Source organism: Rhipicephalus microplus, chromosome 8 (genome assembly GCF_043290135.1).
Source record: "Rhipicephalus microplus isolate Deutch F79 chromosome 8, USDA_Rmic, whole genome shotgun sequence".
In the NCBI taxonomy this organism is placed as follows: domain Eukaryota; kingdom Metazoa; phylum Arthropoda; class Arachnida; order Ixodida; family Ixodidae; genus Rhipicephalus; species Rhipicephalus microplus.
The window spans coordinates 32,231,858-32,257,968 of NC_134707.1; the positions used below are offsets into that span (position 1 = coordinate 32,231,858).

Here is a 26,111-nt window from a genome sequence, read left to right on the forward strand (position 1 = left end):
GTAAGTCTAAACAACTAGTTATATATGCATCTGCAACTCTGATTGATTTGAAATGTGGGGTTTAACAACCCCAAACAACCATCTGATTATGAAAGACGCCGTAATGGAGGGCTTCGAAAATTTTGACCACCTGGGGTTCCTTAACGTGCACCCAAATCTGAGCACTTGAGCTTATAGCGCTTTCGTCTTCAATTCCTCCACATATATCTGTGTGTGCAGCATTTGTACATATATTTGGTGCCATTTCATGACATGTCGTTCAACAACAAAAAATTGCAGCTCGGTCACCTTCCCTCCGCATACTACGTATAACGTCAATTCCCAGGAACGTGTGATCTACCAAATTTTATGGCCTTGCTGATCTTGCGGTGGTTTTGTTGACGCAAAATATTGCAAAACTCATGTGGTATGACATTACTGCATGATGAACAAAAGTGACGGACCTTAACGTGGAAATCATAACATGCATATCTTGTAAGTCATAACTACATGCCATGCCCATGGTGCACTCGCGGTCGTGTCGGTAGCTTCACACATACCAAACTTGGTATTACGTTGCTTGAGTGGACAACGACGGTAGATCACACATCCAAGCATGATAATTATAATATGGACGTCATATAAAACATGGTTAAGTGCAGCGCTCATGGTGTGTTTATGGCTGTTTCACAAGCTTCACATATACCAGATTTGGTACTACAGGATATGAATGGAAGATGAAGATAAATGGCACGTCCAACTATGATAATCATGACATGCGTGTCATGTAACACATGAATACATGCTATGCTCATATCACACTCGTGGTCGTTTTGAAAGCTCCATATACACCAATTTTGGTATCCCGTGACGATAATAGACAACGAAGGTAAATGTTACGTCCAAACTTGATAATCATGACATGCGTGGGAGGTAAAACATGACTACATGCTACGCCTATAGTGAGTTCGTGGTCGTTTTGCTGGCTCCACATTTAACGAATTTCTTATCACGTGTCGTAAATACGCGACGAATGTAAATAACACGTCCAAAAGTAATAATTTTCACAAGCGTGTCATCTAAATATGACTACACGCTACGCTCATAGGGTATGCACGATCATTTCTCTTGCTCCACATACATAAAATCAGGTATCACGTGACGTTAATGGACGACGAAGGTAAATGACACGTCCAAACATGATATTATTTACATGGAAGTCATGTAAAACAGGACTACATGCTACGCTGATAGCGTGCTCGCGGCCGTTTCGCTAGCTGTACATATACCAAACTTGGTATTACGTGACGTGAATAGAGGACGAAGGTAAGTGACCCTTACAAACATGTGAATTATGACGTGGAAGCCATGTACGGCCAAATTTACGTCTGCTTCGTAACGTTGGCCTGATTTTAAAGTGACATATCAAGCTTTCTTATTCGTGTTTCGAATATCATTGATATTCACTGCAAGTGAGATTTCGCAATTTTTTAACACGAGAGGGTTGTTTTTTATGCCAGGACCCACCAAGACTTTACTGACATCACATAAGCTACGGAAGTGATATTGGTAGAAGGTACACACAGAGGTGAGAAAGAATAAACAGATGAAAAAGTGTTAGCATCTGAAAAAGTGTTAGAAACAGCTTAGCATCTCCATCCGCGGCAACAGCTGCCTGGCGCTCTACCCACTGCGTCAGAAACTCGCATACGGAAGCCTTTATTATGGCGCTTTATATCTCCCACACACTCCCCTCTAACACACCCTTGTTGTATATCTTTATTCTTTGGAACACAAATTATTTGCCCAAATATGTGTCTGTCGACATTCACCCATACGTTAATGGCTGTGTTGGGTATGGTATAATATTTAAACAAGAAGACTATATTTTACCTAATGAATCCTTTGCACAACTTTCCGGTGGTTTGACACACGTGCAAGTGAACAAAAAACTGAAAAAAAACAGTCACTCTTTCCTTCAGTAAACGCACCTCTCTGTGTACGACTACTCTTTAAATGGCTCTTCTCTGACACGCAAGGTCTATTTTAAATATGGAGGCGACATCTTCGCAGCGACGATGCTGTCGCAGAACACCGGCCTTCGATAAGTATGACGCCGCCAGAAAGACAAAGCCACGAGACACACCCAACCAATGCCTTTAATGGCAATAATGGATTACTAAATGTTCATGATGATATTGATAGTGAAGCACGCACTCATTCGCGCTAGCTGTGGAGACAGCAGCCCACTATCAATGCTTCTTCGTTGTCTGCTGATTTCCGACACATTCCTTAATGCAAACGTATCAAATACACTCTAAATAAAGCTTTTAAAAGCAGGAATCTTTGAGTGCTGCACTTAGGTGTGCTCCACGCGAAACCATTGTGCTGACATTTAAATCATTCATCCGTCATATCAATTATGCCTGCGCCATATGAAAACCTTATAAAAGACCGAACATCCACACACTACAATACGTTCAAAACAAAGCCATTCATTTATTTTATTCTGTGACGACTGAAATTTCAGTTAGGTCTACAAACTCTATTGGAGGGACGAGATCTCGAACACCTACAGTTGCAGCATAATGTTGTGGATGCCGCACGCAGCACAATAACAAAAACATTGCCCAAAAAACTGAAATATACAAGGAATAGCCACAATCTCAACCTGATATGTTTTAATCAAGGTACTAATCATTTAAATTCAGCTTCTTTCCGCACACTAAAAATAGAATACATTGTCTGGGTCACCTACAGTTTATTGCATTTAAAAGATTGGTCGAATAATTTTTTTATTTGAAGCTTGTTTATGTAGACGTTTCTTCTTTCTTTGTACTTTTCTTCGACCCACCGTGGTAGTCTAGTGGCTAATGTACTCGGCTGCTGACCCGCTGGTCGCGAGATTGAATCCTGGTTGCTTCGGCTGCATTTTCGATGGAGGCGAAAATGCTGTAGGCACCTGTGCTCAAATATCTTTTCACGAAAGAACCCCAGGTGATCAAAGTTTTCATAGTTCTCCACTACGGCGTCTTTTCCTAGACATATGATGGTTCTGGCAAACTAAACCGCACATATAAATAAATTGTCTTTTTCATTTTTCTTTCTTTTTATTGCACCACTGCATTGTCTTTATTCTTCTGTGCTGATGCAGAGAAAATTCACTCCTGTGGTAGCCCAAACTGGCTGCAGTATGTGAAAATAACAAATAATAGTCTGAGAACGAAGTGTGCGGTATTGTTGTAAAGAAGCGGTGGAGTACTGCATCACAAAATTAATGACTCTGCACTGGCAGTGCTTTGGTAGCTTCAACGCAACGGGTGCTTTCCCGGCATTGTTGTAGGACACTCTACGGTCAGTGTAAGGCGTTGTACGCGACGTTTTTAGTTAGGAGACTATGCAGAACGGGCTTCCCATTTCACGTCTTGTTAGCGTTACAACTAGTCCACAGAGTAGTGCAGCTGCCACATGTACCCGCAGCGTTTTGCAGGCTTCGAGTGCGATATCACTGGATAACAAAACTGCTGTAATAAGTTGTGCTAAAAGACAAGGACGTGGATTGGCGAATCTTGTCCAGTGAGAGCTTTGGTGCAGCAAGCAAGAATTTCGCCGGAAGCGGAAAGCCTTCCCGCATTGCCGACTCTAGGTACGACCTCTGTCTCTCGCGTTATTAAAGTGCTTTGTAGTATATTCATAAGCAGGCGTGCAGTACCCTATTGCCAGTGAGGTGCACCTTGGTGTTTTTCTCGTCAGACGAAGACACATAGAATTAGTGTTTATCGTGTACCAGTGCTCACTGCCTGCTTGTTGATCATGCCTAAATGCAAGCCACTCTTTGTCTTGGTGCACGTGTACCACTTCAGCTACAACAGTAGTTACTAAAGATCATGCTCTCTTACGTTTAGGAGTGAAGTTGTGTCAGTTTCTCTGATTCTCATTTTTTGCTTTTTTTTGTCTTTTTGTCTAGGTTAGATTTTTTGTGTTAATTTCTCTACAGTCTATTTCTTTCTCTATCTTCCTTTTATTTCTTTGAATTTAAATCTACGTTTTCGTTTATTAAATTTTTTATTTGTTTTTCCCTCTTTGTAATCGCTTTTGCGCCGATGAAAGCTGTTGCTTCCCATCACAGGCAAATTGTCACACTTGTTCTGGGAGCGAAGCAGACGACGGAAAAAATGACGGAAACAGCTCGTGCTGGTTCATAATAATAGTAGTTTTGTCGGCAGCTAATTCAAGTATTTGAGCTGGAACAGCTCCGCTGTAATAAACAAATAAATTGTGGTCTCTAAATTACAGCTGCTTGAACTAACTGCAAAAGCCGTCTGATCATGTCAACCTACTACGATGCAGTCGCCAGTTGTTCATCTGCATCAGCCTCAGCATGAGTAGCAGTTTACGGCCACCAAAATGCGCATTATGTTCTTGAAAAGCCGCCCCGCCACGGTGGTCTAGTGGCTAAGGTACTCGGCTGCTGACCCGCAGGTTGCGGGTTCGATTCCCGGCTGCGGCGGCTGCATTTCCGATGGAGGCGGAAATGTTGTAGGCCCGTGTACTCAGATTTGGGTGCACGTTAAAGAACCCCAGGTGGTCAAAATTTCCGGAGCCCTCCACTACGGCGTCTCTCATAATCAACTGGTGGTTTTGGGACGTTAAACCCCACAGATCAATCAATCAATCTTGAAAAGCCTGGTAGGTATTTTGACAGTTAGCAAAACAATGAATATTGGCACAGACGTAGTTTTTAACGGTACTTGCTGAAGACATCCTACAAGAGCTTACAAGGTGAATTTCACAGGTTTAGAGGTTCCTTTGCGCACTCCATGCTTGATAGATCCCACGATGAGTGGATCGTGGTAAACGAATGAAAAAGATGGCATGAACTGGGCTGCGAGAGCCATCACGCTTCGCTTTTGAAATAAAGTATAGGCGTGCTCGTACCTTTTTTTTTTCTTTTTAGTGCAAGAAATACAGCTGACCTTTACTTTTAAAATAAAACATTTGTGAAGGCCGCTTCACAATGGACTGGGAACTAGTTTGGTGGTAACAAGGCAATAACCGAGTAGATTGGTGTCATGGGCTTTCTTTGGAGTTATTTTTTGGACTCACCAAGGTGGTTGTGTTTATCGAGACAACAGCTACGTAAACAGCGGTATGACCTAATATAGACCTTATGCGAAATTGCTGCCATCTTTCGGCCGTTGTGTGCATGGCCGCCGTGTTAGAGGCGCCGCGCGGCACAGTATACGCGCAGGTTTGCGTGTGTTTACGCAGACGTATATGTAAGGCGTATCGACATGAGCTGTGCATTGGCTGATAATCGCGATACCGGCGTATTGCTGCGTCTATTGCAGCGAACAGAGAGAAACTGGGAGCGCTGAAGGAAAAGACGTAAGCAGCAAAATTGTCTCTTGTTTTTTTCAAGCTGGTGGCGTTTTCAAAAAGCATGAGCTCCAGCTACTGCACCCGAAATACGTGTTTGCGTTTTCCTTTGCAAGTGAGAGGTGCAATGGCATTTGTAGTCGTGATCCCGTGAATCGCTGCCTGCCTAATCAAGACAGTTTTTGCAATGTTTTTAGTAGCAGCCGTTTACCAAGTGAAGGCTGCTATTACGCATTACGCACAAGCCACATTCACGCAATGGGGTTTATCACGGCTAATTGCACGCACCGATATTTCATTGCATGTGCTGAGAACATAGAGTGCTTGAAAAACGTGTGCAATCATGCGCAAGTCGTCCCACTTAACAGCTGCTCATAACACTCCAGAACAAAGAACGAAACAGCACAAAACAAGGACGCTTTAGCACCATTGTTCCCTTCTCAGAATGAACCGATGCCACGCACTTGCTTCTAATTCAGCTTGTGCCAATACTCAAACATAGTGAACAAACACATTCAATGAAATGTAGGCACATGTAGGCACAATGAACTTTATCTGCGATAAAGTTCATTGGGAGATGATAACTTAAGTCTGAAACGTACAAGCCCTTCGTGTGAAATGTACAAACCCGAACAGCGGAGCGCGTGTTTCAAGCATTAGAAACAGTATAGTGTTGGCCATCCAGTCATTACCATTGACAGGTATGCACATCCGGTTCGGCAGCACTGCGCGATCCACCTAGAGTGCGTTATCTCGATTTTTGCTCTAGTTTCCATACGGTGACAATGGTGGAAATCGTGGGCATGTCAAGCGCTTTTAATCTTATCACTCGCAATTCTTTGCTTTTACTTCAGCGTCGCAGTGCAATCAGTGTCCTGGCACGATAAAACATAAAGAGAAATATAACCGGTTTATGGTTGATTTTCAAATGACGGTCGTATCTTGTTCGCCAGCGCTGCTTCACCTACACCCTTCTTTTAGAAAACGACCCGAAAAGGCTTCATTATAACTGGACATGCCGAGTGTTTCTTCGGAAGAGAGCGCGCAAATTGTTTCGCTTTACTGGCACGAAGTGAAACAGCGTGCAATTACCAGCATTATGAACGAACTTTTGCCTACTATAAATAGAATTTTCCAGGCATTCCGTGATGATTGACTCCGTGATGACAAGCCGTGCTACAATACTCGCCTTCGGCTGCAGTTGTTCAACCTCTGTATATTTTAAATTTTGTTCCTTCGAAATATCATACCTGGAACACAAGCAGAGAGATTGCACTATAGCGGGATTGTGCAGTGCTGCCAAACTGGATGTGTGGGCCTTTCTGTGTCAATGACTGGGGGACGGCGCGCACTATGCCATTAATATGGTTTGTGCCACGCAATCCGCTGTTCGCGTTTCATTTGATGCCGATAGCACGTATCAGCGTTTGTCCTGCAGCGGACGCAGTCAGGCAGCTTCTGCTGATGAAGATGACACACCTCTCATCGATACGCCTTCCGTGTACTTCTACGGAATACACGTGAACCTGTGCTTAATGTGCCGCGTCGAGTCTCCAACATGGCGGCTATGCACACAATGGCTGACAGATGGCAGCAACTTTGCATAAGGTCTATACTAGTTATAATCGTGAACCACATATTTCCAGGGACGTGCAGTATTCCAGAAATAATGTTTGTTTTTTTTTCAAGGAGAAAAAAAATTCGCACATATTTTAAGTCACTGTTGGTATGATTTCACTAATAACTATTTAAACATCAAGTGCTTAGCCGATATCTATTTTTCTTGCAATGAGAAGGTGAGTTCATGGTACTTATTTAAAAAGTAATTGAAAATATTAATTTTTTGCAGACTTTCTGCCTTATGGTGGTCAGTTATCACATGAGTCAATTTAGTTTCTTCACACTTACACCACAACTATACAAATGATGTCCTCTGTACTTTCCATGGCTTAATTTTCTGTTACTTACCATTAGTACGATATACTAATAGATATTTAGCATTGCACTGATACTGTACCTTTTGAAAAATTTTTTTGAAGTGTTGCTTTATATCCGTTTCATTCTTTTCGTTTCCGGTTACTTGGTGGAAGTGCGTTGTAAAATTAGAAGTGTACATGACTTTCACAATCACTGAAACATTTTGATCAGCACCTATTCTGGCCTCTCCTGCAAGAACAATGATACATCTGGTAATCATCACTGTTTAAATACTGCTAGTGCAGAGGTATATGTCAAAAGAAGGATATTTCTTCGTAGTCACTTATTGAAGCGATGGCGTATAATTCGATTTCCCTGAAAAATCGCTGGCAATCAGCTCATAGGGCTTTGTAATTGTTAAAGCTGTGAAAACGTTGTTTGTGATCTAAGCATACGCGCCGAGCAATATAATTTTTTCTGTGATGAAAATCCTTGTTTTATAATTATCTTTAGAAAAGTTGTAGTGGCAAGTATATTACTTTTTTGTATCGTGCTGACAACTTCACTAAAACTTCACTTCATAAAACTTTTTGTTGCTATTTGAGTTGCTTAAAGGATATGATGCAAGTTTTGGTGATGTTTTACATGCAATTGTAAGTGTATGAACGAGCAAATATGTTATTTAAAGTATCATCAATAACAGTATATGCTTATGATAATATTATTACTAATCTTATTAATAATATTAATAATAATATTATTTCTTAGGCTGTTATTCTGAATTCAATAGAAATATTCTTTGCGAAAACATGTTTTTTTATTCTCTGAATGAGTTATCAAAACAAGTAATGAATGAAAGATTAGGGTAGCCAACAGACTTTTTCATTACTTATCAAGTTCCGACACGTTACGAAAATGAAAGAACAAACTGCAATAATGGTTTTTTTCTTTCAATTGTGATTGATTTGAGCGGTAAGTGGCAGCCCTGGAAAAAAATGGCAGAAATAAACAAACGTAATGAGCTACGTTTTCACAACTGTACGTCCAAATTTTATTAAAAACCACCATTAAACAGGTTTACTAAAGCTACAATGAATTAATGTGACAAGAATGGTAAATAGAAGGCTGGCTTTTCTTGCTAAGACATCAGGAGCTCTACTGAACACTCTTTTAATGTAAAATCTTTAGAGACAGCAGAACTTTAAAGGAGGAGCACCTTGTGTAGCAGCTCTCATTGGCAGCCAGATCGAAGAAAGTCATTAGTAAGCGGCGAGCGAAAGAAACCTCACCGTGTGGAGCACACGTTGCATTTTCTGCTGGTCGCAGTGTTTTCACAAGTGTGCGTTCGTTATGCACGTTTCCAGAAGCCAGTTGACATGGTTTATACACTCTGTGACATTCACTGTGATTCAGTTATGACGCTGTGTCAGCACAGTGTCAGATGTGCGTATGTATGTTTATGCAATATTCATGATCACTTTGCCATCTGAGCCGTCGTGGACTCTACATGTCGCGATGTAGGTGGCACTTTGTCGTTTGAGCACAAGACACAGTAAATTTTGTGTTGTCCTAAACAAAATAAGTACTAAATGCCGAGGGGTGAATAAGAGTTTGAGTGACCCCATCCAGTAAAGTTTCGTTCACTTCGGAAGCCTTGCAGTATTGCTGAAAATGAATGAGTGTCTGCAAATGCCATTCAGCGATAAAGACCTTTAGCCATGCGTTTTAATGGTGGCACAGGTATTCACGCAATGATTAAAGTAGAGTGCGCAACAGTCTTCATTATTTGAATGCGCAGAAAAACAGACTTCATTTTCTCTGCTACCGCTAGATGAAGAAGCAGACCCTTAATTCAGAAATTAGTCAATAATAATTTTTTCAATGTCCTATAATCATTATGTGAATGTGAAAGGCACCGTAGTGGAGGGCTCCAGAAACTGTGTACCGAAATGTAAGTACGTGCACCAAGATCTATGTACACGGGCCTGAAGCATTTTCGTCTCAATCAAAAATATATCCACCGCAGCCGGCAGACGAGCAGTATAAGCTCCATCAGAGGTTAAAATGGAGAAAAAAAAAGCATCAAGCAACGTGCAACACAAGGCTGTGACTGAGTCCAGCGGCCTATCGAAGGGCAGGCTGCGCTTATTTTGCGCATATGAGGAGCGTAAGCCCGGATTTATACATTATTGTGGCAGTGCAGGTCGTTTATATAACAGTAAAGCTACAGTGGACGTGCTATATTCTTCAGCACAAAAAAAAGGCCCCATATCAGCAAGTTATTCAGCAAATGTTGTCAACAAACAATAGTCTTACGTGTGAAGAGAGTGAACTAAACATTTATTTGATGTTCTGCGCAAGAAATTGCTGAATGGTATTCTGTAGGCGCAGCGTTAGAGTTCCTCGAGCGTGCAGCGGAGGCGAACGAGCGCATCAAATCACGTCACACGTGAGACATGAGCGCTATATGGTAGTTTTCTTGGAAAACGAAACGCGTGGCTCCAAGACAGGCGTGTGCGGCCATCTCAGAGGTGGTAAGGTGTAGAATGCAAAACGTCGGGCAGGTTCCACCACCATGTCATTTTAGCAAAACGTTGGAAACACTCGCCTTTTCGTGCGAACGTTGCATGGTCAGCGCAGCGTGATAAATGCTACGGTCTTTGGAAATACTTATGTAAGCCTTTTCTAGTAAACGACGCACAGACAAAATATATACGTGTTGTTGTGGTGCCTCAGATATGCGCAATAATTGCTTTTTAATTGACAATCGCACAAGTATGAGCGCTGAATTTTCAGCAACAGTGGGGGGCACTGCGGATGGGGTCAGCTGTTGATGGTATCGGATGGTGCCATTCACAATACCCGGTACCGTTAAGAGCGGACAAATAGACAAGTGTACAGACAGACAACACACAGACAGACAGACAGACAGACAGACAGACAGACAGACAGACAGACAGACAGACAGACAGACAGACAGACAGACAGACAGACAGACAGACAGACAGACCAAAACTTATGCGTCGAAGGTCCCCAAGAAAGACTATCGTCTTTTAAAAAATCTGACAAACAGCGAAGCGCCACTGTATAAATTTGTCTATGGGTCACGAACCACCTATTCAAACTAACCCGGCAACGGGGCTGCCACCTATCACCCGGTCTCGCCGCGGCTGTTTGCACAGTGCTTCAATACTTGTGCAGTTTACATCTTCTCTGGCAGCACAGAGAGACCCTCCAGAACCTACAGTTTCATATTTTTCGGAGTGAGGACTGCTGCAAAAATAATGGTTAAAAATTATTATTTTGAAAAAGCGATATACCAATTGATTACTGGTAATGATATGCAAGAACTCAAATTGAGTCGCTCAGAATGCTGCAGTTTGGTAAAGTAATTGATTACCTATTCCCGGTTATAGCAAACCTTTTTAGAAGTAATCGATTACATGTGACGCATGCTTAATTATGATATTGATTTCATATAGTGACATTAATGAACAGAGAGTAACTGGAAGATCTGAACGCCAAGTAGTCACTGGAGTACAATGTGGTTACTGGAACAACTTGCTGTTCCAGTAACCTGAGATGCTTCATACCGCCATTGTATTTCGACTCCCCAATAGTTAAAATCAACCATACGTGTAGTTTGTCAACGGGCGCCTATTCCACAAAAAAATAGGTGGAAAATATCATGTATATATAGAAACCTATTCTCACAGACGGTGGACATCAATAACATTTTAAAATAACTGTTCTACACAACAGAACCTAGACAGAACACAACAGAACCGTTTCTACACAACAGAATGCCTAAGCTGCGTACTTTATAGAGCGGCATTGCTTGCAGCTGCTGGATCAGTTTGTCTGTTGTGCAAGGCAAGTCAAGGCCACTTTGTAACGCCCGTTTACTTCTACGCAACTGGGGTGATTTATATACCTTTCTCAGATGATATATATGCGTTTAGGCAGCGAGGTACCTAATGCGCTCTTCAGCGAAATACCAGAAAAAACAAAATCAGTTTTTTTTCAAGGCCTGAATTTTCAACGCTTGTCTTTCTGACACGAGATTCACTCTCTTCAGCACTATAGCCAGAAAAAGCTTGTTCTAACAATGAAGCTAGAGCTACCGCTATAAGGTGCTTGGTCCTACCACCAGAAAATGTACTTTCATCTTGGCACACACATTATCTAGATAGCATAAAAACTACTTTTTATATTGTGGCTGCAGCTCTTTGAATGCCGTATACACACGACTGATATACTTCTGACATACTTCATTTTGTTTTACTTTGTAACTTTTCAGCTTGTGTTTTTGCATGTGTGAGAAAAGGCCGCCTTCTAACAGCACCCATAAATGCCTGTGTATAACGCCAGTATGCATCGCTAAGCAACGCCGATGTTCCGTACCCATCACATCTGAGACCAACATGAGACGCGTGTGAAACAGAACTATTTCGCGTAAGATTGCATGTGCAGAAGTTCCGCCCCGTAATTTTCCCCTCAATGCCAAAAAGGTTGTTCATGAATAGCGCAGGGTAAATATACGTTGAAAAATATTTCGTATTATAGAAATCGACATACACCTAATCAAAGCCTAAAATACGGATAATGAGATGCATATGTCTCAGACGTAATTGGATATACTGGTGATAGATTTGGAAAAAGACGAAAAAGTATATGTAAATTTAGGTTATTGAGCAGTGAAACTGAGGTGAGCAATGCACAACAAAACAGCACGCTGAAGACGAGCACTTGGCTGTTGTCGAGAGCATCTGTAGTTCTCATATTTCAAGTGACAAAACTACCCTAAAAAAATTCACAAACCTCACACACACTGCTTTTAACGCGATAGCGTTCAAGAGCTCGTTTCGTATGAAATTCGGTGTCGGCGTCGTTGTCAGCGTCTTTGGCTATGAGCGAAACGTCATCATCCTATGCGTGACTGAAAAATTCAGAACAATGCAAATAAAAAATGGCAGTTCCCATGTACAGTGGGAACCGATGATATGCAAAGCATGCATGAGAAAGGTAGATATGTCACTTTAAAATCAGCACAATGTTACGAGGTGGAGATAAATGATGCCGTACATGACTTCCGTGTCATGATTCTCGTGTTTGGATGTGTTGTTTACATTGGGCAACTATTCACGTCACGTGATACAAAATTTAGTATTAGTGGAGCTAGCGAAATGACCACAAGCGCGCTATGAGCGGAGTGTGTTGTCATGTTCTTACATGGCACGCTTGTGAAGATTATCATGTTTGCACCAGTCATATAGTTGGTCATCGATTGACGTCACGTAACACCAAATTTGGTATATGTGGAGCTAGCAAAACGGCCACGAGCGCATCATGAAGGGCCCATTATACTCCAATATAGCATGACGCGCGCGCGTGCTGGGCACAGCAACGATACGTTAGCAAAACGTGAGCACTCTATGGCCGCGTTCACACTGAGCATTCCGGCCGCCGAAAGTGCTCCGAATCCTGTTCGGCGGCGGCGAGTTCCGCCAAAAGGGCCCTCTCCGCGCCGATCGCTCTCGGACCGATTTTTGCGGCGTCTGCCACCGAATCGGTCACCACGGACCAATAGGCGCGCTAGTCAAGGAATTTTGAAAAATGGCGGCCAAGCCCTACTCACTTGTTATGCCGCAGTGCATGTAACTGAATGTTGAAACCAATGGGAGTTTAACCTACTCTGTACTTACTTCACCTCCGTATTTCGTGAAAGAGGTGTCCGAGCTTTCTGTTGGCGTGACCGAGCTTGTTGTGGTCTTGCAGAGCAAAACAAACCCACCAACGCCGCTGGCGTCGGTGGTTTTTCTGCTCTTCGTGCATTACAAGACAGCCACTTGCCAACAAAGTAAGCAGTACTGTCTTTTCTTGCTTCTTGCGTACGAGAATCGTCGAAGTATACACCACCGGATAGCGTAGTAGCGTTTGCAAGCTGCCACAACAACCGGGTGACAGCGCATTCATCCCGCGTTCGCCCCGCAGTAGATGGCATGCATATTCGGCGGCGCGGGGCACGTCCAGTGCGAACGACGCTGCGTTTCCGTGGCAGGGGGATTCCGGTCGCTGTAGAAAGCGGATGTTTCAGTGTGAACTAGGCATATAGTATGACGCCAGGAGTGACCGGTGCGACCAGCGTCCGTCGTGGCACCTCGACGAACACCGGCGCGAAATGGGACATGCTGCATTTCGCGTTGATGCGTTACCCAGACAACACTGCGTTTCCCTCTGTTCGTGATGGGGGGGGGGGGGGGGATGCCGAACGCATTGAAACACGTATGCGTCAAAGCAACGCAACGCGGCGCGCTCCTGCGAGTATATGACAGGACGGGTGCCTGGCGTGGTAACGCCGGCGTGACCCCACGAAATTAACGCCGATGAGCACGTGCACCGCGTCACGTCGAAATGTATTGGCGCCTTGACATTGGCTTGTAGTCATGTTGTCACAATACACGCATCTCATAATTATTATGTTTGCACCAGTCACATATATTGACTTCACGTGATACCAAATTTGGCATTGTAAAGCTAGCGAAACGCCCCGCCACAGTGATCTTGTGGCTAAGGTACTTGGCTGCTTTCCCGCAGATCACGGGATCAAATCCCGGCTGCAGAAGCTGCATTTCTGATGGAGGCGGAATTGTTGTAGGCCCATGTACTCAGATTTGGGTGCACTTTAAAAAAAAACCCAGGTGGTCGAAATTTCCGAAGTCCTCCACTACGGCGTCTCTCGTAATCATATAATGGTTCTGGGACGTTAAACCCCACATATCAATAAATCAATCAAAGCCAGCGAAACGGCCACGAGCCCATCCTGAGTGTGGCTTGTAGTCACGTTACATGACACGCATGTCGTGAGTATCTTGTTTGTATGTGTGATTTACGTATGTCGTCTGTTCGCGTCGCGTAATAACGAGTTTGGTACATGTGACGCTATCGAAACGACCACGAGGGCATCATGAGCGTAGCATGTAGTCAGGTCGTTACATGACATGTATCTTATGTTTTTCATGTTTGCACCAGTATCATACCTTCATCATTCATTGACGACCGGTAATACCAAATTTGGTATAAGCGAAGCTAGCGAAACGGCTGCAAGCGCATCATGAGCGTGGCATCTGGTAATGTTGTTACATGACGCACATCTCATGATTATCATGTTTGCACCTGTCACATACCTCCGTCATCTATTCACGTACCGTAATACCAAATTCGGTATATGTGATGCTAGCAAAGCGCCTGCGAGCTCGTCATGAGCTTGGCATGTAGTCATGTTATTACAGGACACGCATGTCAGGATTTTTTTGTTAGGGTTTCTCGCTTGTGTTCGCATGCAATCATGTCATATCATATGAATTTCGCGACATGCCATGGGAACAAAGCCACCACAAAAGCTGCAAGACCATGAAATGTAAATCTTGACATTCATGACATCCATGTCGTGATTTTCTTGTTATGACTAGTCATATATGTTTTTCATACAGTCATGTTATGCTATACCAAGTTTGGTATCGATAACAGTATCGAAACGGCCAGGACTGCTGAAAGTTGTAGGCGGCTATATAGACAGATAGATCCGCGCAAAGTCGCTAAAGTTCACCAAGAAATGCTTCGGACCTAATAAATACATTATAAAAAATCCGGAGCAAAGCGGGTGGTGGTGGTGGTAAAGACTTAATAAGAAAAGCACAGAGAGTTGCACTACAAATGCACTTGGGTGGTCTCCTTATTCCAGAAGTCCACTGGAGGTCATCACTGCTCGGGCGCGGGCTAGCAGGGAGCGCTGAGCGTGCCGGGTGCAGCAGCCGAGCAGGAACTCCTCTCAAGCCTCTCTTGTGGTTAGGAGGAAGGGAGATGAAAAAGCAAGAGGTATAGCTGGGCATACTGCAATTATGTGGTACGTGTTGGCCAGCACCCCACAGTGCGCAAAGTAGCCGTGTATACCCGGCATGAAATGCTGGGCGGCTGCAGGACACAAGAAGGTATTCATCTGCAAGCGTTCAGAAGTCACTTGTTCGCTTTAGAGAGACCCCGTGCAGGTTCTGGGTAAAGACGGCGCGAGTTTCAATAGTAATCAAGGATTTCGCGGTACTGCGTAAGAGCTGAGGTGCCTGGGGGAGACGCGGGGTCGAAAGAGGTAACGGCCCGGGAGAGAGAAACGCAGGCAGTGGCTTGAGCCACTTCGTTACCAGGGAGACCCGCATGGCCAGGAGACCATACTATGCGGATGGAGTGAGGTTCAAAGCACCATGAGACAGCCTGGAGAAGGTCGGCGGCCAGATATAGTACCTTGCAGGTATTGGGAACAGGCGATGCGCGAGTCCGTGATGATCACTCTTGCTGAGCGGTAAGAGGCTGCCAAGGCGATGGCTGCCTCTTCGGCCCGAGTTGCATCAGGTGAGCGGAAAGAGATGTCGTAACGTGGTGACCCTCAGATATTACTGCGGCCGTAAAGTGTCCCGAGGAGGTTGGGCCTGAGACATCTACGTAGAAGACGCCAGGAGTGTTAGAGTATCGGGTATGGAGATGTGTTAGGATTAAGCGTCTGCCTGTATTTTGACTGGGATCCATGTTGCAAGGAAGAGGCTCGACCAAAAGTTTTTGCTGCCACAGCTCCGGATCGGAGGAATCGGGTGGTGGAAAAGAGATCGGCTTCATTGACAGCCTGTCCAGAAGGCAGCGTCCATGAACCGTCTGGGACAGGTGGTTAATTTGATTGGTGCGATGAGCCTCCCGCAACTTGGCATACGTGTTGTGCACACCCAAGGCCGCAAAGTGGCGATTGTAGGTAGCAATGGGGAGGTCTAGTGCTCGCTTATAAACCGATCGGAGCAGTGCGTTCAACTGCTTTTGGTGGTGGCGATGCAAGCGAAGGTATGGGGTAGCGTAGAGGACTCGCCTGAATACAAACGCGTCAGCCAAGTGAAGGGAGTGCCGACAGCGAAGGCCGCCACGTTTGGTGGAGACCTGCCGAATCTTACGGCTAATCTGCTCACCAGTGCGCCGAAGACGCGCATTGGTGGAGCCAGGGTTTATAGTAGAAGAGATGCAGAGGCCCAATATGCAGAGTTCTGCGACAACTTGGTGTGGGGCCAGATGGCAGAGAGAGAGAGAGATAAAGATGCAAGGAAAGGCAGGGAGGTTAACCAGACGCACATCCGGTTTGCTACCCTGCACTGGGGAAGAGATGAAGGGGAGAAAAGAGGTTGCAGAGAGATGAGAAGGTACACACAATCACGAGCACACTCGGGGAGCACACACAGTCTGCAGGCAGTCACTCAGGTTTGTTGACTTTAAGTAAAGTAGCAGTGCTTTAGTCGCTTTCTGCGCAACTGAGGCAGATGCCCAAGGTCCTAATATCTTTTGCACACAAAATGGTCTATGGTAAAGTTGATTTAAAACCATCCGGAGCTGGCATCGCTGTGTGTCGTAGCAAGCGCAGCTGCACAGGACGTGTTCGATGGTGTCTTCAACTCCGCAGTAGTCGCATGTAGGAGTGTCTGCCATACCAATGCGAAAGGAGTACATCTTTGTAAATGCAACACCCAACCAAAGGCGGCATAACAGTGTCGCATCGGAGCGGGAAAGTTGTGATGGTAGCTTTATCTTGAGCGAAGGATCCAGTTCATAAAATTGACACCTTTGGAAGCTGGTAGACGACCAGAACGTGCGTGTGAGATCTCGAGCCAGCAGGTAAAGTTGTCTTGCTGCATCATTCCTTGATAGAGGAATCCGGAATACACGGGTTCTTTCATGGACTGAGTGGGCTGCATCATCGGCTAGATATCTGAGGTGGCGGTAGAGATGATACCGAGAGAAGAGATGATTTGGTAGGGGAACACTCTAGTCTGCATAATGAGGCGTAAGTGTCCACAATAAGTGTCACTCGCTGTATGCGGTCTTCAATTTCTGCAGGGGAGCCCGAATTGTTCCAGATAGTGATGTCATTCACGTATAGAGCGTACTGTATGCGGTTGACCTGAGCGAGGAGCGCAGGAAGTTTGAGCACGGCCAAATTGAAAAGAATGGGCGATAGAACCGCTCCCTGTGGTGTACCGCGGAAGCCTAATGTATACGGACCATGTTCTGAAGAGCCGATGCAGATGAAAGCGGTGTGATGTGAAAGAAATGACCTAATGTACCGCAAAGCTTTCGAGCCACAGTTCATGCTGTTAAGATTGGTAAGGATGATGCTATGCTTTACAATGTCAAAGGCACCCCGGAGATCGAGGGCTAGGATGGCTTTTTCATTGTGGCGCATCGTAGTAGGTACAATGATGTCGTGCTGGAGTTGGAGAAGGACGTCCTGCGCAGACAGATTAGGGCGAAACCCGAAGATCGAGTCACCAAAGACGCCCTTCCTTTCCCCATATTCGGACAGGCAGTAGCGGACCATGGTCTCCATAAGTGTGGCCCTGGAGAGGTGAGCGAGATGGGCCGCAACGCCTGAATGCTGACAGGCTTGCCTGGTTTGGGAATGAATGTGACCACCGAAGTGGTTCATTCTGGGGGTAAGGGTTCACCGTCCCATACTGCGTTCATCAATTGTATGAGTGAGAGTTGTGCGGAATGGGGAAGGTTGGCTAATAGAGTGACTGTAATGCCATCCCTACCTGGTGCAGTACCTCGCTTCATTTTAGCTAACGCCGCCCGAAGATCCGGGAGCGTGAAGGGGGCATCAAGTTCTGAGTTGGGGAGCCCAGAGTAGACGTACTCGGAGCCCATGGGGCCAATCGTACGGCAGAGGTAGCGGTTACAGAGGTCTTTTGCGAGTTGACTTGTCGGGCCCTGTTAGGCATAATAAGCGCGGCGAAGCTGGCGTCGTGTTTCCCCATGGGTAGTAGAGGGATCCAATAGGCTCCGAAATAGTCGCCTTGTATTTTTTCAGTTCATCTGACCTGCAGCCCTCACGCAGGCATCGACCCAATTCGCACCCGCAAGCTGGGCAGAGTAGGGAGCAGCCTCTGATGTAAGCATTTCAATGCAGGAGCGAAGCTTACAATTTAGCTTAGATCGTTGCCACTGGCGGGTAAGGCTCTGGCGTGCATCCCAAAGGTGGAGATTCACTACCGGGGCTGATGTGGAAGTGGGAATGTGTTTGGTGTATGATTGCTGTGTATGGAGGGCGTATGATGCCCACGCCTGGTAGTCCTCTGGGGAGGAGTGCAAGGGGGAAGGCTTAGTGCGAACAGCTGACCAGTCCGTGATACGGGCTTGACCCCAGATTTGGCGCATTTTCCGAGTCGGGAAGGCGATCTTCAGCAGAAAATTATCACTGCTAAGAGTGTCATCGAGGTTTTCCCACGTAGCCTGCGAATGTTGCGCGTGAGTGAGAGGTCTAGACATGCATCGCGTGTCACCGAATTTCCCACATGCGTGGGATGCGCTGGGTCAGTGAGCAGTGTGAAACCAAGAGTGGATGTAAGTTCTTTAAGCTTCCGGCCACGAGGCTTTTCAAAGTGGTATCCCCAGTGTGGGCTAGGAGCAATGAAGTCTCCGACCACCAGCAAGGGTTGCCGAGCCGCCACTCCGAGAGCCCTGTAGTAGAGTTCCGCGAAAGTGACCCGCTGTATATTTGGGGGATAGTACACATTAGGAATATGAATTGATGGAGTACCTCGTTTCTGGGGAAGAACGAAGATCATGCAGTAATCGTAGGGGAGGTCTAGGTCTAGATCAATCTGAGCAGCCGTATATGTTTTGTGAACAAGTAGACTAGTGGTAGTGCCGCCTGTATAGAGCAGTAGCTGGAGAGGGTAGGGTTTGAACCGCGTTCCTGAAGGGCGATGACTGCAGGAAGAGAGCCCCGAGATTGAAGGAAGAGCAGAAGATGTGCGCACTTTCGCCTGTTCCCGAATCCCCTGCAGTTCAATTGAATGAATTGGAATTGAGATGATAGTGAATATGTAAATCACGGAGTCGCCATAATGAAAATATAAAGTTTTATCTCTCATCCTCCATGCCCTGCCCCTGACTTTGCAGAGTTGGAAGGGGGACGAAAGCTGTATTGAAAGCCGCTGAAGAGGAACCGGCAACTTTGCGTCGACGCGGGACAGAATTGCTGTCCGTAGGGGCTGAGCGTGAGCGAGTTTTGATGCAAAACTGGGTGACAGCCCAGGCCTGAACCACCTGAATCACCTCAGCTACATTGCGTTGAACATTATTGGTAGACATGTGGCACACACAACAGCATTTTCCAGGCGACTAATGCGGTCCTCCAATGGTAAGGTTTGGTCTATAGGAGGAATGTTCTGAGTTGCCCCTGAGCTTTAGGGGCATCCGACGCCGTCGTCGGGGAAGTAGTATTACTACGTGGGGTGGCGGAGCTGGATGGTCAAGTTTAGGGGTGGTGGGTTCAACAAATGGGGTAGCAGTGGGAGGTCCTGCCAATTTCCACTGTTGCAGTTCGAGAGCTGCGACCTGCTTAGTGAGAGCTGCGATTTGTCACTGAAGAAGCACGTTCTGTTTTCGTAGAGTGGAGAGCATTACGGAAGGGAGAGGGGAGGGAAGGAGAGGCTGAGGAGCATTCATCCCTGCCCGGCTGCTTACCTGAGGTGATCCCGTGACAAGTGTGGGGTAGTGAATTGAGGTGGCTGGCGGTGGGGTCGGCGGTTCAGTGAGAGGTGAGTCACAATTAGATTCCGTATCCGCTGGTGGGCCTGTTGATGGGGGTGCAGTCCGCTTTGGGGTCGATGGTAGCTTAGGTTTCCGATACTTTACTGGGCATCCCCGAGCACCGGTTTCATGTGGCCCGGAGCAGACGAGGCATGTCGGGCTGCATTCATGATGAGCTAGGTCTTCAGGAGTCACTTGGACTTGAGTGCCACAACGGGTATAGCGACCGGGAATAGGTCGTGGACAAGCCGAGGGTCGATGACCAATGGTGCTGCAGAGAGAACAGGCTGGGATGGTTTTGTTATACGGGCGCATGTAGGCCATGACATTGTGGTAGAAGATGAAGCGGGGAAGCTTCGTGCCCTCGAAGGTCACCACCGCTGCACTGGAGTCACCAAGTTTGCGGACCACCAGGATAGTGCGTCGCGGCCATTCGACTTCAGATTTGATGCGCTGCAGGGTTTCACACGGGTTGATGGTGATCACACCCCGGCAAAAATTTCCCCTGCCGCCTTGGCGTGGCCCCGATAAGGGAGCTCAGTTGTGACACAAACGCGTCAGCTCAGTTGTGACAAAAATAAAACGGGCTACCTGTTCAGACTAACAGATAGCTGAACTAGTTGGTAAGCGTGTATTTTCGATGAGACAGGGCGCGCACACACGAACAAAAAGGGGGTCGGGACGACACAAACACTACTAACAACAGAAGAAGTGCACAGTGGCTGAAAAGAAAGAAAACACGAAAAGTTATGCGCGCATGCACATGCAATATGCAAACCTGTCAGTCTGGCAAGCATGGTGTTCCAAAAGAAAACCAACTGCTAAGGGACGTGATTTGATTTTGTGTGGGGTTGATCAATTTCTGGATCATACATGCGCAACTGCTATAATTGATATGTCATACCTCAATCATCAGACGCGTTTCATCGTTCCTGTGCCGGCGGAGAAACTGCGCACTCGCCGAATTTTCGTCGGCTCACGCTCTCGTTAGCGTAAAGAAAGCTAACAAGGTGAGCTTTCTGGTTATCGATCTCTCATGTTACCATAATATCTTGTCAATGCAGTGGCCCATCAGCTGTTGCAGTAGTCACCCCAGCAAAATGCTTAAGGAAGTCCTTTAAGCCCAAGCATTGTTGCAGACAGGGACAGAAGGATACATAACGTTGGTATACCGCACATTTATTGCGCATCTCACAGCCGAAAGAAAATATAGTACGGCTTTATTGTTGTTTTTACGTCTGACAATAGCCTAGGCAAAATTTGTGACATTGTGCAGAGAAATAATGAGCGGGTAAAAGACGAAGTGTAGCCAGAATTGTGTTCAAAATATACCAGCTAGTTCACTTACAGCCGTACAAGGCTAGTATATAAAGTTCCTTTCATCTGTTTCCGCTTGTACGCATCACGAGCCACTGGATAAATCGACGCTCCTTGCGTTCATAAATTACCGGCATTGTCATTGAACCACCAGTGTGCATACCTTACCGCTAGGCGCAGAAGTTCCCATAAAAAAAAGGTGTTTTAACGAGCAGTCAGGGCAAGATTGTGTTAGTGCAAATTACACATGCCGTTGTCAGAAATACCCACTACGGTGTCAGCATTTTAAGGGCGAAGCTTCTTATAGCGGCACCCGTACATCTCTCGTAGTCGTTGTAGTGTGTAACAAGAATAACATTTTGACTTCGAAAGTAGTGCCGGTGAGAGATTTCTTCTGTGCGTAGTTGAACAATAAAAGTGCTTAATGAACATGCCAATGGCTGCTAAGGGGGAATGAAAGACAGGAGCATTCGGCTTTTAGTTAACGCGCACGCTGCGATCCCCATTAGCAGCCGTGGGCATGTACATTGAGCACTATCTGACAAGAAAAAGTTGCTACGTTATACTCGCTGGGTTTAACCTCTTTATTTTTAAAAAGGTTTAGCGAGCATTGAGCCGCAGTGCCATGAATACAATTAACTAGTAGATACCATGAATTCGAGGTGGTTAAAGGTGGGAAGTAGATACGAAGCGCAAGCCGTAAGAAAGTAAAAGCCGAATTCACCTGTCTCTCATTTCCCATTAGCAGCCACTGGCATGTACATTGAGCACTATCTGACAGGAAAAGGTTGCTACGTTATACTCGCTGCGCGTAACCTGCTTGGTTTTAGAAAGGTTTACCGAGCGTTGGGCCGTAGTGGCATGAATACAGTGAACTAGTATATACCATGAACTCGAGATGGTTAAAGGTGGGAAGTAGACCCGAGGCGCTGGCCTTAAGAAAGTGTGCGTGTGCCACCTCTCGTTTAGTCCTTGGAATGTCTGCTGGACGGCGGTGCTTCTATATGGGGAATTTATGATGAAAAGATGCGAGATAGTGGTACTTGGAGTGTTCAAGGGAGGCGCTGTGATCGCCGGAGGTCACGGACACGTTTCGCATGGACTCTGCATTTTCACCTTGCTGCATCGCCACAAGTTCCATTTCTACGTCTGAAAAGTGACCCAACGCTCCAAGACGACACCAGGCACCGTTGGAAATCACCACTTCCCACCGCCAAGTCGTTGTTTCGCTGCTGTGAACGCAACGCAAAAGGCCCGACTACGCTAGGCTACCGTGCTTACCCTTAGGGCCAAACCTCATAAGCGCGAAAATGCACGCGACAGCGACGAGCGACGCTATGAGCGACGAAACAGGGCGTTCGCGTGACGTGTCACCTGCTCGTTTTCGCGCGATCGCTCGGTTCTCCAGATTCGGAAACCATCGCTCATCGCCCGGAAGTGCTGGGCTCAAACAGCCAATAGCGAAATACCGGAAAAGACAATTACTACATAGGTGCACGTGACCCTGCCAGAGTCACGTATGCGCAACAAAAAATAACGCAATGTTTACGCATGTGCATAAAAAAAAGTGCTGCAAGGCACTCATAAACACTTTCCGTTTCCTTACACAACAATATATCTTATTTTTAAATACCGCTCGCTACGCGGTTTTCTTGGTGCGAATAGACGGGCTCATGCCAGCAACAGTGGAATTCGCTCGCCGAAGCCGTCGCGTGAATGAGGTTTGCCTGCGCTAGCGACTGATCGCGCGAAGCTGATCTACGTCACGTCGCTCGTCGCTGCCGCGTGCATTTTCGCGCTTATGAGGTTTGTCCCTTACTCCGGCGTCGTTGCGACAAGACGCCGTCTTTCTCTGTCAGGGTTCGCTTCCAGAGCGCGTCTTAGACAGGAAAATGGAAGTTGTCGTAACAGGAACGCCAATAACTAATGAATAACTTAATGACGGATCGTGGTCACATACTGCGTTGGCCATGCAACGCCGATATCGCCGTCCTGATCCCGAGCACAGCTCAGACGCGGTCGACAATGTGACCACCGACACCCAATGCGGCAAGCCGACTCCTTACCGTGCACGACCATCGCCCCCTCCAAAGCAACGCCCACAGCTACGGTTACCACCGGAAGACTACAAAATAGTCCTGGACCGCAGGGTTCGTTACACCTAGCGGATCTGGGACCAGCCCACCTCCTTGAAGCCTCATGCACCGCTGCCGAATTCGACTCACGCGCAGTCTCTCACAACCGACCAGATGCGCATTCACCCGACCAACAACACTATCACTGTCAGCACGCCTGATGTGAACCGTGCAATGGCTTACCTGAAGGTTACCCAAGTGAAAAATACTGACCAATCCTGTGCCATGGCTGCGTACGCCCCTGCACCCGACAACTCGGTTAGAGGCATAATATTCAATGCGCACAGCATCGAAAGTGATGACCAGATTTTCAACGAGCTTCGCGCCCACAATCCAATTATCGACATCGTAAGCGCTCGGCCCCTGGGAAAGACCAGATATTGCGTCTTAAACATCGCTGGTCATACCCTACCCAAGCATGTCCGCTACCTTGCTTTCACGCTCTTGAAGTTTCCCTCCAGAGAACGGGTAGAGGCGTGCTTCAATTGCAGACAAACTGGTTATGGGACCAACGTGTGTCCGAAGCCGAAACAAGATAACTGTCGTCGTTGTGGCGAAAGCCACCCGCAACCTACCGACAGCAAAGAACTCACTTGCCCGGCGCAATGCATCATTTGTAAAGGCGGCCATCTAACCGGCAGTCGCAACTGTACATACCGGTTGCTCAAAAAGAAGCTTCCAGGAAACGACAAGAGCACCGACAAAGCAACTCGGCACCTTTCCAACTCCCAGACCGAGGGTACTACTACCGACAATAAGAACTGTCAAGAATCTTTCCCGACGCCTGGGGTAAGGAGCACCAATGCTACCGGACCTGACAACGGGGCCCGGGACTCCCGATCTCCGTCAAGGACCCGGGATCCCCACACCAGACTTCCGGCCGTCCCACATGCAAAGAGTGTAGCTTGGCAGACGGACAAGCAGCGACAGTCGCAGACACAACCCTTCGAAAACCAACAGGTGAGGGAGTTGGCAGAACAGGTCAAACTATTAAAACAACAATTGGCTGCCGCTAATGATAAAATAAACTATTGGAACGTTAACAAGCACCCGCTAGCGCAACTATTACGAACAGTACCGAACAGATCGTGGCCTGTGCCGCGCAAAATGAAAACGCTGCCACAATTGACGTAGACGTGGTCAGGGGCACAAAACGTAAGCTGCCGAACCAACAGCCGTAATTACCACCCCAGGCCCGAACGTCTCACAAATGAATGATCGAATCGAAAGGCTATAATGTTTATTCTACAATATGTCTAGGGAGCAAACAACTCAAATCGAACAGCTCACTGAGAGTATCGGTGCCCTTGGTATGGCTCTCACTAACCTTACAGCTCGCTTAGATTCGCTTCCTGCTCTGACCGAGAATGCAACTACGGCCGGCGTAATCACGTCACAGACACCGTCCTCAACTCCCACGCAGCCTATTGCTCACAAAAGTCCCAAAATGCCCTCGACCCAATCTGTCAGGGCTACGCCATATTCGAGAAAAGACGGCCAACGCGACAAGCACGCTCTTCTGGCAGTGGAATTGCAGGAGCCACCGCAACAAGCGGGCAGCTTTGCAATTTCACCTCCAATTCACCGACCAGTCCCTTGATATAATTGCGTTACGCGAGACAGGTTATTTTGCGAAACTCTCTGGATATGCCGCATTCAACGAATTTACTACTGCCGGTAAGCAACCCGCTACAGCCATACTGGCGCAACGCAATCTCACGGTAATCCAACAGGACTTGCCATATCTATAAATAGCTCATACTCTCGTAGAACTTCTCCCCCCCCCCAACAAACGCTCAGACAGCAGTGTATACGTTTTAAATTTGTATAGTCTACCCAGAGATACTAGTACCCACGTTGCTTCACTTCTAAGAAAAGCTAGCAGAATAGCGGGTCACTCACAGCTGATAATAATGGGTGACTTTAATGCCAAACACACCAAATGGGGCTATCCCAAATGTGACCGCAAGGGCACTAAAATATAGATAACGATTAGGGACTTGGGTCTCACCCTACTCACGCTCCCCGACCGACCAACCAGGATTGGGAATAGCGTCAGTCGCAACACAACCCCTGACTTGACACTTGTTAAAAACGCTTACGCAGTTACGTGGGAAAACACTGAACGATATTTAGGAAGTGACCATTATCTGTTTTCCATCAACGTACCCATTAAAGGCTGCAAAAAAACAAAATTCACTACTAAACACATAAAAAGGGATGTCTTTCGATTCCTGAGAGACAAGCGCTTAACCACCACTATCGAAGACCTCAATGAGTGGATCACCGATCTCACTAATGATGCTAAACAGGCTACATGCGAAACCCCAATGGAGTGGGACAACCGTGTCCAGGACTCCAAGCTTGTGCACCTGTGGGAAGCACAAGCCAGCTTACATCGCCGATGGCTGCGCCAAAAGCACAATCAAAAGTTGAAACACCGACTAGCGCAAATTTACAGGGACATCGAGGAGTACTCAAAAAAACTTACTCAAACACAATGGCATCAGCTATGCGACAGGTTCAACGGTCAGCTAGGAAATAAAAACACCTGGCATCTCCTCAGGCACCCATTGGGTCCTGAACAGACTAAAAACACGTCACGCAATAAAATGCATCAGCTCATTTACAAATACACGGGCACCAACCATAAAGTGGAGAAAGAACTGAAAAACAGGTAATTAAACACACAGGTAGACTCGTCACAAATGCCTGAATACTCCGGAAATACTAACCATGAGCTAGATCGAGATATAACCG

The 26,111-nt window shown here is 46.3% G+C and overlaps 1 protein-coding gene and 1 long non-coding RNA gene across 4 annotated transcripts in view; one reads left to right on the plus strand and one right to left on the minus strand.

Annotated features, from left to right (window-relative positions):
• The window catches only part of LOC142768443 (uncharacterized), a 70,244-nt gene that overhangs the window by 38,680 nt on the left and 5,453 nt on the right, over positions 1-26,111 (minus strand). For all 3 annotated transcript variants that reach the window (XM_075870417.1, XM_075870416.1, XM_075870418.1), the window contains exon 2: positions 7,376-7,524. In XM_075870417.1, the coding sequence (XP_075726532.1) occupies positions 7,376-7,524 (149 nt within the window). The remainder of the gene's footprint in view (positions 1-7,375; positions 7,525-26,111) is intronic.
• Positions 5,263-26,111, plus strand: part of LOC142768444 (uncharacterized) — a 74,140-nt gene continuing 53,291 nt past the window's right edge. Inside the window, exon 1 of the long non-coding RNA XR_012885288.1 lies at positions 5,263-5,367. This is a non-coding gene — a long non-coding RNA (uncharacterized LOC142768444). The remainder of the gene's footprint in view (positions 5,368-26,111) is intronic.